The sequence below is a fragment of the Heptranchias perlo genome, chromosome 26 (genome assembly GCF_035084215.1).
Source record: "Heptranchias perlo isolate sHepPer1 chromosome 26, sHepPer1.hap1, whole genome shotgun sequence".
Taxonomy (NCBI): Eukaryota; Metazoa; Chordata; class Chondrichthyes; order Hexanchiformes; family Hexanchidae; genus Heptranchias; species Heptranchias perlo.
The window spans coordinates 12037031-12049917 of NC_090350.1; the positions used below are offsets into that span (position 1 = coordinate 12037031).

At 43.8% G+C, this 12887-nt stretch overlaps 1 protein-coding gene across 1 annotated transcript; it reads left to right on the top strand.

Annotated features, from left to right (window-relative positions):
* The first annotated feature begins 1688 nt into the window (after positions 1-1688).
* On the top strand, positions 1689-11790 carry yrdc (yrdC N(6)-threonylcarbamoyltransferase domain containing). Its single transcript, XM_068006434.1, has 6 exons — positions 1689-1990; positions 6072-6267; positions 7439-7553; positions 7714-7833; positions 9357-9499; positions 11040-11790. The coding sequence occupies exons 1-6, from the start codon at positions 1765-1767 to the stop codon at positions 11098-11100; spliced, it is 861 nt and encodes a 286-aa protein (XP_067862535.1). The 5' UTR covers positions 1689-1764; the 3' UTR covers positions 11101-11790.
* Positions 11791-12887: the final 1097 nt, after the last annotated feature.

A 12887-nucleotide genomic window follows, 5' to 3' on the forward strand; every position in this document is an offset into this window, starting at 1 on the left:
CTGCTCGTCTTTGAATTAGTGCCATGGGATCTTTTACATCCACCAGAGAGGGCAGACAGGGCCTCGGTTTAAAGTCTCATTTGAAAGACGGAACCTCTGACAGTGCAGCACTCCCTCAGTACTGCACTAGAGTGTCAGTCTAGATTTTTTTGCTCATGTCACTGGAGTGGGATTTGAACCCACAACCTTCATAACGCAAAGGCGAGAGAGATTCCGCTGAACCATGGCTGACACTAATTAAAAGTACATTGTTACTGTATTGGGGGCAAATTTTGAGAACCCTGACTGCCTTGCTGTGAGATCACCGCTGCTGTCTTCCATGTGCTGAGCTCCTGATTTCAGCTGCTTTGCTCTGGGGAAGAATAAAACAAGCATTTTCTCAGTGGGATAGAGGGAAAGTCAGCCTGTTCCAGTGCACAGTTCCAATGGCTGGCTTGGTAGTGGTTTGGAAGCATGTGCTCGACTGCCAATATTGAGGACATGATGTGGAGATGCCGGTGATGGACTGGGGTGGACAAATGTAAGGCATCTTACAACACCAGGTTGTAGTCCAACAGTTTTATTTGAAAATCACAAGCTTTCGGAGGCTTTCTCCTTCGTCAGGTGAGTGATGAAGGACATTGTTACTGTATTGTTCTATCTCACCTGACGAAGGAGAAAGCCTCCGAAAGCTTGGGATTTTCAAATAAAGCTGTTGGACTATAACCTGGTGTTGTAAGATTCTTTAATATTGAGGACATGTAAGGAGTGAGATTTATTAGGAATGAGACTGATTGCAGATGCAAAGGACTCATATATTTGAGTTCACTCATTGTAGTTTAAAAACATGACTTATTTCAAAGTATCTCTCTTCAAAATAAACACAACTCCATGAACCAACTATAGGATATTGGCATTTTAACACTTGAACAAGTATTTGCCTGATATTCCTTTGTCTGCTATCTTGCTGACTTTTTAAAATGAGTTAACACCTCAATTAAAATAATGAACAAAAGAATCTCATACATATGTTTGAGATTCCGTATCTCTGTAACCTCCTCCAGCCCTACAACCCTCCGAGAACTCTATGTTCCTCCAAGTCTGGCCTCTGATGCATCCACCACTTTCTTCGCCCACTATTGGCAGCCATGCCTTCAGCCTTCTAGGCCCTAAGCTCTGGAATTCCCTCCAAAAGCTCTTTGCCTCTTCACTTCTCTCCTCCTTTAAGACTCTGCTTAAAACCCACATCTTTGACTAAGCATTTGGTCACCTGTCCTCATGTCTCCCTCTTTGGCTTGGTGTCAATTGTTGTCTGATTACGCTCCTGTGAAGCACCTTAGGACATTTTACTACTGTTAAAGGTGCTGTGTAAATGCATGTTGCTGTTAAGCCTTCATAGGTCAATATCATACAGCAGTACTTTCACGACCTACTTCTAAAGATCCCTCTCGCACCTTTCCATCATCAATCTAGCATTCTGCCAGTGTGGAAGACAACGTATTTGAACATCTGGATTTGTATTCACTTTTAGCGATGGCATATATCAAAATTGGCACTTTTAAAAAATATCACTGACAATGACTGACGGATACTTTAGGTGGTAGGAAGCTGGGATGCAAATAAATGGGGAGGAATAAAACAACCAAAAAAACATGCTTCATTCCCCACTGCTGCAAAAATGCAACAACTACTGATTGCGATAGGAGGCGCGCGGCGGCTACCACCTGTCAGTCACCGGTTGCCCCGGGAACGGGAGCCGGTAGTTGCCATGGTGCGGCGCCTTCCATGCGGACGTTGCGGGTGTTGGCGCGGTCTCTGCTGCCGTCGATGAGGAGCGAAGTGGCGGCCGGGGCGCGGGGTAGCGAGCGGGCCCCCCGCCAACTCCGGGCCAGGGTTCCTCGCCGCCGGCTCCGGGTCAGGGCCCCCCGCCGACTCTGCCTCCGCCTACCGGCGGCTGAGGGACTCGGACTCGGGCCCGGACTCAGGCCGCAGCCTCGGGCTGGAGTAGGAGGTAAGCGGGGACGGGTGTGCGAGGGGGGCGCTGCGGCTGCCGCCACCACCGCTCGGTTTGTCAGCCGTTGAGTGCTGGGTTATTCGGGTTCATTTTAAACTGCGGCGAAGGTTTATGGGCCGGTTAGCGGGGGCGGGGGCACTGTGCCTGGGCAATGTCTGCAGGTTGCATCATCCAGGAGGGATCTGGGCGTCGTCGTACATGAAACGCACAAAGTCAACATACAGGTGCAGCAGGTAATCCGGAAGGCAAACAGAATATTGGCCTTTATTTCTAGGAGGATGGAGTATAAAAGCAGGGAAGTCATTTGAGGTTAGGATCAGATCAGCCATGATCTTATTGAATGGCGGAGCAGGCTCGAAGGGCCGATTGGCCTACTCCTGCTCCTATTTCTTATGTTAACTGTACAGGGCGCTGGTGAGACCACACCTGGAGTACTGCGTACAGTTCTGGTGCCCTTATTTAAGGAAGGGACATACTTGCATTGGAGGCAGTTCAGAGAAGGTTCACTAGGTTGATTCCGGGTATGGAAGGGTTGTCTTATGAGGAAAGATTGAACAGGTTGGGTCTATACTCATTGGAGTTTAGAAGAATGAGAGAAGATCTTACTGAAACATACAAGATTCTGAGGGGACTCGATAGGGTAGATGCTGAGAAGATGTTACCCCTCATGAGGGAATCTAAAACCAGGGGGCGTAGTCTCAGAATAAGGGGTCACCCGTTTAAGACGGAAATGAGGAGGAATTTCTTCTCCCAGAGGGTCGTGAATCTTTGGAATTCTTTACCCCAAAAAGCTGTGGAGGCTGAGTCATTGAATACATTCAAGGCTGAGTTAGACAAATTTTTGATCAGCAAGCGAGTCAAAGGATATGGGGAAAGGGCGGGAAAGTGGAGTTGAAGTAAAAATCAGATCAGCCATGATCTCATTGAATGGCGGAGCAGGCTCGAGGGGCTGAATGGCCTGCTCCTATCTCTTATGGTCTTACAGGAAGGGAGAGGAGAGCTCCAGGTAACCTGGGCTGGGGTAATATCTGCAGGTTGCATCATCCAGGAGGGGGAAGGAGAGCTCCAGGTAACCTGGGCTGGGGCAGTGCTGTGAATGTAACCCTGGCACCTGCTCAGAGATACCCCAGGTGTAGGATAACTGGAGTATATAAAGAGAACATTCCTGTGACTCTGTTAAGCCATCAGGTAAATTGCAAATGCCCTTCAGAATAGTTTAGTCCCCATTGTGATCACAGGTTAAATACACATGAGCAAGACTACTCGGCCCATCTTCGTTCCTCCATCCAGAAAGACCCTACATTCTCCAATTGCAACATCCAATTATTTCCAAAACAATTCCAAGATTTTTTGCCATCAGGATTATTTAGAAGTCCATTCCATGTATTTGTGTGATGATCTTCTTTATCAGTCCTAAATTTAGCTTTTACTAGTGTGTCCCTTATTCCACCCTTGCAATTTAATTTAAAGTAATATTCTGTATTTAGCATTTCCGTTCCCCTAACTATGTTGTATCGCTCTATAATATCTCTTAGATACATAGGAATCGCTAGATGAAGAAAGACCAAGGTCCATCTAGATTGCCTCTAACATCCTGGTTGTTGTATGATACAATAATACTTTCTTTCCTGGGTGAACATCAGGTTTTGCTGTTGATGCATATTAACAGGGACCATATCGGCACCCCTGATTGCTCATTGGGGCCTTCCTTTTCTTACTACCGTCTCAGGTGCATTTACCCAATCAGTGTTACCTAATCCCAGCCAGGGCAGCAGCTGGACCATTACAGTTGCCCTCAGTGCCCTTGGGCATTGGATGGAATAAAACCCCCAGCTGGGGCAAAGTTGCAACTTTGTATAAAGAGTTGGGGGGAATTATCAGAAGTATTTGAGGTTTTGCCCCCCTCTTCAAATCGATGACAAAAAAAAATTGAGTTTAAGGAGAGATATGTTCTCCCTCATCCATCCCCAGTGGTTGCCCATGGCCAAGGGTTGTCTTTCTGATCAGTACTGAACAACCCCCATTGGAAAGTGATACATGGTTAATGATTTAATATTAGCTTACCAACTCTGCTGAATGTGTTAAATTCTATAGATCTAGTTTCAGAACTTGGTCACGACCTTTGTGGAGAGAAATGGAGAACAGATTTTGGGATAAAGTTGAACACTCTTGTGCCATTGTGAGCAGGACATCACCAGGATTAAATAGAGGAAAAGCCAAGATAAATAAGGAAGTGGTGACGAGGTGAACCCAAGCGTGCGTTTTGTGTGATTACCTAGCCCTCAATCTTTCTTCCTTCTGTAATCAGTTCCATACTTTTGAGGCCCTCGGTTAAAGTAGGAGATGGTTTGATTTTGACACAGTAAGGAGAAGGAAGAAATGTGGGCCTGAGACTTTGCAGTTCAGGAGGAACAGGACAGGAAAATTCAGCGGAACAATGGCCATGGCAGTCTCAGCGTTTGACCTGAAAAAGGCTTCTAACTGGCGAGGAGCAAACCTCACTCCAGTTAAATCTCATTTACACAGAACGTCAACTGCATGAATTAGTGTCAATAGACAATCCAGTGTCTTCCCCCTCCCCTCAGACAACTCCAACTGGGAAGCTTTTGGAGAGGGCTGATGGGACTTTTATGTTAATTGAATCATGTGATTTATATCAATTAGTGTTAATTGTATTCAGATTGTATGTCAATTGGGGATTCTTGTATCCTTATATGAGAGCTTATCTAGGGTGTGGTGTGTGTGTAAGGGGAATCTCTACAAATAAAGGCTTGGAAGCAACTAAAGAGCAGGCTGTAGTATTCTATCCTTCACCACATGGCTATCCAATTTGTAACATTTTATTCTTGAGAATTGTGAATTGTTAGCTCCCCTCAGGTGAGGAGGTTAAAAGTGTGAGGCACACAGACTAGGAAGGCCCCACATTCGATCCCTGTCTCAGCACTGTTGGGTTAGGACGGGGTCGATCAGAGTTCCTGTTGCTGAGCAAAAATGTCAACTGGAAGTGTACGGCTGTCGATAGTGGGTAAGGATAGGATTGAGCTTGACTGCAGCATCCCTTGTGGATGAAAAGCCTTTTGACAAAAATTCAGGGTTGGGTGGGGGGAAGAAATCAAAACATAAAATATTAATTTGTTTTTAGAAGAAGGTGCAGATACAATGCATTAATATCAGGCTGTCAGCTAAGTCACCAGATGGAGATTTAGCAGTGAAGATCTTCTTCTCCCTGGTTTGAGTTGAGTGAGGTCTCCAGTAGACTGCTAGAATGGAGTATAGAAAGAGAAGGGAGTGCAAGAGTGATGAGACGGCATGTAGGAATTCATTGTCTGGCAGAGAGAAAACGTGCGGATCCCCAGATATGCCATTAAAGAGACTCGTTCCTATGTTGGACAGTCACTGTATGGAGTTGGTAGTTAGTGGAAGGCTCTAGTTCGCAATAGCCTCCCTTACAGGTGTCTGTGTTGAGAACAACTTCCATTTATATAATGCCTTTATCATAGAAAACTATCCCAAGGTGCTTCGCAGGAGTGTAATCAGGCAATTTTATTTTGGGAGAAAATCTTTTTCCACATCTTCAGCCAGCATACAGGAGAAATGGGAATATCCTGTATTAAAATTTGGCCAAATATTTTATTATTTTAAAAAACCTTAATGTTCCTTAGACTTTATTTTTCAACGGTTCATTACTTGGTTTTGCATCTGGACAACAATTTAAGCTACAAGCAGAAGTAGTTCATCCAGTGTCTTCTTTTTCTTCTTTCAATCTTGGTGTCCTCCAGCACTGGCCTTGCTCAGATATTGGCACTAACTATTTGGAACAACTTGTTAGGTAGGGAGTAGAGATGTAGATTTTAGAGACACTGAGAACCCAATTGGATGCTAGGCTGGGAGGGTTGGAATACTGGAGAGGCAAGCTTCAGTGGATCGATTGGTCGTGTCCTTGACTTTTCTTTGTCCTTTGAGGTTACCAGAGCACCACTATACAGGGATGTTGGTTCCATTTACTTGATTGTTTTCACCAGTGAAACATGATGAAGCCACAGCTCCTCAAATTGGAACTGTTCTCTTTTTACCCCAGATTGGACAGAGGTCTTAACAGAGACTGTAAAGGTTCTGCAGAGTGGTCGGGTGGTGGGTGTTCCTACAGACACAATCTACGGTATCGCCTGCTTGGCACAGAATTCGGAAGCCATCCGAAGGATTTATGAAATCAAAGGACGAAATGAGGACAAGCCTTTAGCTATTTGTGTTGGAAGTGTCGAAGATATTTATAGGTGAGTGTAAGTACAGAACAGACCAAACCTTTAAAATACTGTCTGATATTTCATTGTATTTGAATGTGTGTGGTTGCAGACTGCTCTTTAATTCCTCCATAATTAACTTGAGTTCCATTTAGTTTCCAAGGACAGGTTTAAGGAGGTTGGGCTGTAAAGTGGGGTCTTGGATTAGACCTAGTTGAAGTTTTCAAGATTATAAAAGGAATTGGGACGTTAATTCAAGCAAACTGTTCAATACGATGAAGGGTTCAAACACCAAGGGGCACAAGCTGGTTGTTGGGAGCCAGAAGAGAATTTCTCAACCCAAAGGGTAATAGAATTATGGAATAGATTACCAGGGAGGGACAAGGAAGTGAACAGTATAAATGGGCTCAAGAGACAGGGATTGGAAGAAATCATAGAATCATACAGCACAGAAGGAGGCAATTCAGCTCATCGTGTCTGTACTGGCTCTTTGAAAGAGCTACCCAATTAATCCCACTCTTCTGCTCTTTCCCTGCAAATTTTTCCTTTTCAAGTATTTATCCAAATCCCTTTTGAAAGTTACTATTGAATCTGCTTCTACTACCTTTTCAGGCAGTGCATTCCAGATCATAACAACTCTCTGCATTTAAAAAAAAAAATTCTCCTCGTCCCCCGACCCCGGCGTTGGACTTTTTGCCAATTATCTTAAATCTGTGTCTTCTGGTTACCTCCTCCCAATGGAAACAATTTCTCCCTATCTACTCTTATCAAAACCCCTCATAACTTTGAACAACTCTATTAAATCTCCCCTTAGCCTTCTCTGCTCTAAGAAGAACAATCCCTGCTTCTTTAGTCTCTCTACGTAACTCAGTCCCTTATCCCGGGCCCCGATCTGGTAAATCTCCCCCGCACCCTCTCCAAGGCCTTGACATCCTTCCTAAAGTGTCGTGCCTAGAATTGGAAACTATCCTTTAGCTGAGGCTTAACCAGTGATTTATAATTTCCTTGCTTGGATGGTGAAAGGGTGGGTTGATGGAATTGATTGATCTAAGATGGTGACTTGTTGGGCCTTTTGGCATTTTGCTGTTCCTCAAAAAAAAAAATTATGTTCTTAAAAGATTAACTACCCACTATTATTTGTTAATATAGAAAATACTAGTCTGCAAATATTTTGTGGATTGAGGACTTTTCTTGGTTTTCACAGGTACTGTAAGGTCACTGTATCTGACCAGGTATTAAGAGATCTCCTGCCAGGGCCTGTAACATTGGTCTTTAAGCGGTCGGATGAGCTGAACGAAGATTTGAATCCTTTCACTGAAGTAAGAATGAATTGAATAATCTGTGACTAGAATAAAAGAGCCTTTGTTCAAACCACCTGTTACTTGATTTTATTTAATTACGATTGCTGTTAGTTCCTCGATTACCTTGCGATGCCGGCTAGTGTAATATTGTCCGCCTTGTCCATTTTACTTCTTGCAGTTGGTGGGAGTGCGCATTCCAAAGCATCCATTTATTCAGAAGCTGGCACAGATGTGTGGTGAACCCCTGGCTTTGACAAGTGCCAATGTCAGCTCTCAGACCAGCACCCTCACCACAGAGGTGGGTATTGCTCAGTGCCAGTAACCACTGTTAAATTACCTGAGATTTGTTTTGGGTGCACTCTGAACTGTTCACTTGACTTTTCATTAACTTTAATACATGTTTATTTTCTTCATTCCTGAAAGCAGTGAACATTGTTCCTCAGGTACTGACGATCTTCCAGTACTGCGCAAGTGACCATTCGTGTTGAGGGAATGTGACACGGGGTGTTGACCACAGGGGGAATGACAGATGAGCTTGACTCTGTCTTCAAACGTGCACTCTTTAGCAGATGTCATTCGAAAGCCATCAGTTGCCTGCTTTCCATTTACCCAGCACTGAAATGCTATAAATATGAGACAATAAGAGGCAAATGAGAGAAATTAGACATTTATAAGACACTGAGAATGAGTGAATAGCAGAAGCGGTGGGGAGGTGAGGCAGGTAGAAATGAACATAGGAAAAACTGACTAAGTGGAGCAGGCTCTAGCGGCCCAGGCAATATACTGCACTCAGTTGCAATCACTGAGGCGAACAAGCAACTTCCAAGCCAAGGAAGTGGTGCAGAGAAGGGCTCTGAGGCTAATAGTGTCATAGAGCTGTATTATGATGAAAGGTTAGAAAAAAATTGGACTCTGTCTTGAAAGGAGGTAAATGAGAAGGAACATTACTTAAGTATACAAGATACTAAGTGGAATTGAAAATGTTAATCCAGAGCACTATTTCAAATTAAACTATGACTGCAGGATATGGGGACTTAGATACGAATTGGTAGTAGGCAAGTTCAGGATTGATATCAGGAAGCACTTCTTCCGACACTATTAGCCTCACAGCCCTTCTCTGCACCACTTCCTTGGCTTGGAAGTTGCCCATGTGCCTCAGTGTGTGCTGAGCTATTAATGGCTCAGTCTGCATTAACTATAGTTGCCCCAATAAATTTAAAAACAAACTTCTAGCAAACTTGTTGAGTAACTTTCTTTTATCGCACTGCGTTTCTTGTGGGATTGTCCCCCGAGGTTGAAATTCGGCCCTTTTCAGTGTATAATGCCTCTGGCACCTTGTGCATGGACTACTCGTGACATCTCCCACTACTTTTCCAGTAATTTTCCTGGGCAGATTTATGTGAGCTTTTGGTGAGTTTTATCCTTATGAACGTGAGGGATGTCTGTACCAGGTGTTGAAACGATTTTGCACTTTGTAAGGTTGGGTGCAGAGTAAATCTCCCATTACTGCCGATCCCTCAGAGCACTCCATCTGTACCAATGTGTTTTAATTTCTGAATGCGAATAGTCATTCATCACAAACTATGGGCAGTGTTGCAAATTCTTTTCCATTAAGACTTGTGCCAGACTTCGGTTCCTTCAGACTAGGTTAAACTTGAACCCAGGCTTCTCAAGTGAAACTGCATTGCAGCGACGTACTCCCCATTCCCTGTTCATTTTTTATTTCAACTGTTCTGCTTTTCTAACTGCTGTATGTAGATGATGATTGAGTAGAATTGAAATCTAACCTTTTGGAAAAAAAATTCTCCCAAATGTCTATAGGAATTTCGGGACCTTTGGCCTTTGTTGGGTCTTGTTGTTGACGGTGGGCCTGTTGGTAACATGATGAGCCCTGAATGTCGGTTGGGATCAACTGTGGTTAACTTGGCCGTACCTGGAAAATACAGCATCATCAGGCCTGGTTGGTAAGTATCCATTTTATGTTTTGAATGGGTAATATCTCTTTCTTTCATAGAATCATACAGTACAGAAGGAGGCCATTCGGCCCATTGTGCATTTGCTGGCTCTTTGAAAGAGCTATCCGGGTCAAACATCTTACATTAAATATACAAATACGTCACAGGTGTTAATATTTGTCATGCTCAAAATGCGTGCTACTTCAATGAATAGCAGGCAACCAAAGTCACTCAGCAGCATTAGTCAAACAGGTCCTTGTCCTTTTCTTCAAGTAGGTTGGCTGGTGCATCCAAATGGCATATCCTGTGACCTTCCTGCTCTTTTCCCATAGCCCTGCATATGTTTCCGTTTCAAGTACTTATCCAATTTCCTTTTGAAAGTTATTATTGAATCTGCTTCCACCATGCTTTCAGGCAGTGCATTCCAGATCATAACAACTTGCTGCGTAAAAAAATTTCTCCTCATCTCGCCTCTGGTTCTTTTGCCAATTATCTTAAATCTGTGTCCTCTGGTTACCAACATTTCCCCCCCCCCACCCCTGCTGTTTTTTTTTTAACTTGATTGCAACTCCTCTCCTGGATGAGTTGCAAGGGCACCAGGATCTCTCTGGTACCTTGCCCAGATGGCCACACTTGATGTGTGAACCTACAGAGTGATATTGGGGACTATATTTCCACAGGGAACATCATAGTCAAAACAATTCCAGGTCAGCTTGTTTGTATTGGTAGCATGCTTGCCTCTGAGTCAGAAGGTTGTGGGTTCAAATCCCACTACAGACTTGAGTACAAAGTCTAGCTGGCACTCCAGTGCACTACTGAGGTAGTGCAGCATTGTCAGAGGTGCTGACTTTCAGATGAGACATTAAACCAAAGTCCTGTCTGCCTGTGCAGGTGATCCCGTTATGCTGTCCAAAGAGTAGGCAGGTGTGTTGGCCAATATCTTTTCCTCAACTAACGACACCAAAACAGATTAATTAATCTTTAATTTATATATTTGTGGGATCTTGCAATGGGCAAATTGGATGCCACGTTTACCCACAGAACAACAGTCTCTGTACTTCAAAAATTACTCGTTGGTTGTGAAGCACTTTGGGACATCCTGAGAACGTGAAAGGTAAACTCAAGTATATCCTTTCTCATCCGCAATGCACATACTCACTTTTCAGCGATTACTTTGAATAGTAATCAGGAGCAGGAACCCTCTTGGGCTGGTGACTAATGTTGTGGAACTCAGGAGATTTCGGATATCCTGCACTTTTGGAAAAACTGCTGCTGCCACTTAATTGCTGGGTGGCATGGTACATTCACGTTTTAGTGGGTAATCAGCCTCACCTTATTTAGGAAACAAAACAAATTTGTGCAGCAGTACTGAAATTCATAGCTTATTGTACAATACAGTAACTAATCTTAACAAGAAAATATCTACTTTTACTGCGTTACAGTTAAGTGGAATTTTGTTGTTTGCAAAGATCGTCTCTCATTTGGGAGTTTACTGAACAAGTATGTAATTGATTTTTTTTCTTTTTTCCACTCCCCGCCCCCCGAGCAGTGCATTTGCTGCTACAGTGGGAATTCTCCAGAATGAGCATGGCTTGTCTTTGCAGTGCTAGAACTAGCAGAAACTTTATCGGAAGTGGTTTCTTTCCTACGCACAATACGTCGGACTGACTCTTGCATCTGTGTCTTTATTTTATTTGTTCTCATATAAAAGAAGAAAACTCGTCCGTTTCCTATTGATTGCACTGTGCAAGCACTACCGAATCCTCCTTGTCCCTGCTGATTGACTTCCCATTGCACGTTTACCTCGCTGTCATTCTTCCATGGCGCAGTTTTGGAAAGCGAGGGCCTGTTCCAAGAATAATGCAGGTGTGAACGTCGAACTTGTGTGCTCCATGGCCACGCTTTCATCGTACCAGGATTGCTGCACGCAGTCAAACCTTTTGTTAAATGGTCAGGACCAAGCTATGTTTTGGAATTCTGCACTTTTGTTCTGTCGCTTCCTACAGCTACCTGACCTCCTGGGATCCGGACCTGCCTTCCATGAGATACGACGGCCGAAGTCCGTGCGTTGGTTTTCTATGTGACTGCCGTTGTGGAGTCCTGTGCTGGGGAGCTCCTAACACTCGTGCTTCTTTCATTTTGTTTCAGTATTAGTTGTAAGTCAAGGAGATATTAAACATGAGTTCAGTTTGAATATTGTTATTTGCATTGAAGTTGTACGAAAGAACCTCAAATGCAGTCTGCTGTCTCAGGTACAATTACTCATATAGTTTTTAATTAAACCATAAGTGTTGCTTCGAGTGTGCTGTAACTTTTATGAATGAACTAAAAGCATAAAGTCCAGAGTAAGTTGATCTGGTGTAAGGACAAGCAAACAAAATTAAAAGATGTCTATCGTATCATAGTAGGTACAGCACAGGAGGAGGCATTCGGCCCGTTGTGCCTTTGCTGGCTCTTTGAAAGAGCTATCCAATTCGACCCAATCCCCTGCTCTTTCTCCTTAGCCTGTAAACCTTTTCCCTTCAAGTATTTATCCAATTCCCTTTTGAAAATGTTATGCTCTAGTGTCGTGTAATTAGGGGTTTAAAGGACTGGAGTTTGGGGTGTGGGGGGCGTGGGAGACCCTCTCTTTCCCTGTTTGCTGCCTGTACAGGTCGTGCTCATCCATTCCCCTCTGGAAGGTGAGTAAGTGGCCAACTTGCTCCCGGTCCTTCAACAATTTTGGTTTTCATCAAGAGCTGGGAGGTTTATGACCAGGACTTGCTGCTGACTCCCTCACTCTCTGGTTAATGACTGGTCTTTGCTCAGTACCTTTCCACAGCAGTGAGGCAGAGTGGGCAGAGGGGAATGGACCCTGTGTCTGCTCACTTGATGGCACTGGGCCATCTGCTTCTCCTCCACCCAACCCTGCCATCTTTCCATTGGAAAGGGATTCTGTTGCTTTACCCAAAAAGACAGTGGTAGTTAGTGCTCAATAGAGCAACCTCTGCCCATCTGCTCCAACTATTGGAATTACCCCTGTGCAAATCTGAAGTAATGAAAACCAAAAACGGAAACATTGAAATGACACACTTGAGGCGTTTATTTTGATCTGCAGTGTGTGACAGGTTTAGACTCTGTTTTGAGCAGCTATGCCAATTTTCAATCGAAGTTGACACTGTGCTCACTCAAAATGTTGCATTGAAAATTAAATGATTTTGTTAAATTATGAGCTTCAAGCAGCGATAGCCATCAAATGTTTTAATCTTGAATGATGATTCAAGGGGTATTAAATACTGTACGTATGAGAAATCCGTATATAAAATAGTCTTGTACCGTTGAGCAATAATGCAGCATCTTGGAAACAATGCAGAGTGTAGGGTAAAAGGGGGACTTTACCCTCCATCATGCAGTCTCC

Excerpts from the sequence above, each read along its gene's own strand:
- yrdc (XM_068006434.1), top strand. The coding sequence starts at position 1,765 with ATGCGGACGTTGCGGGTGTTGGCGCGGTCTCTGCTGCCGTCGATGAGG. Across the intron at positions 1,991-6,071 it reads GCCTCGGGCTGGAGTAGGAG|ATTGGACAGAGGTCTTAACA; the intron begins GTAAGCGGGGAC and ends TTTTTACCCCAG. Across the intron at positions 7,554-7,713 it reads ATTTGAATCCTTTCACTGAA|TTGGTGGGAGTGCGCATTCC; the intron begins GTAAGAATGAAT and ends TACTTCTTGCAG.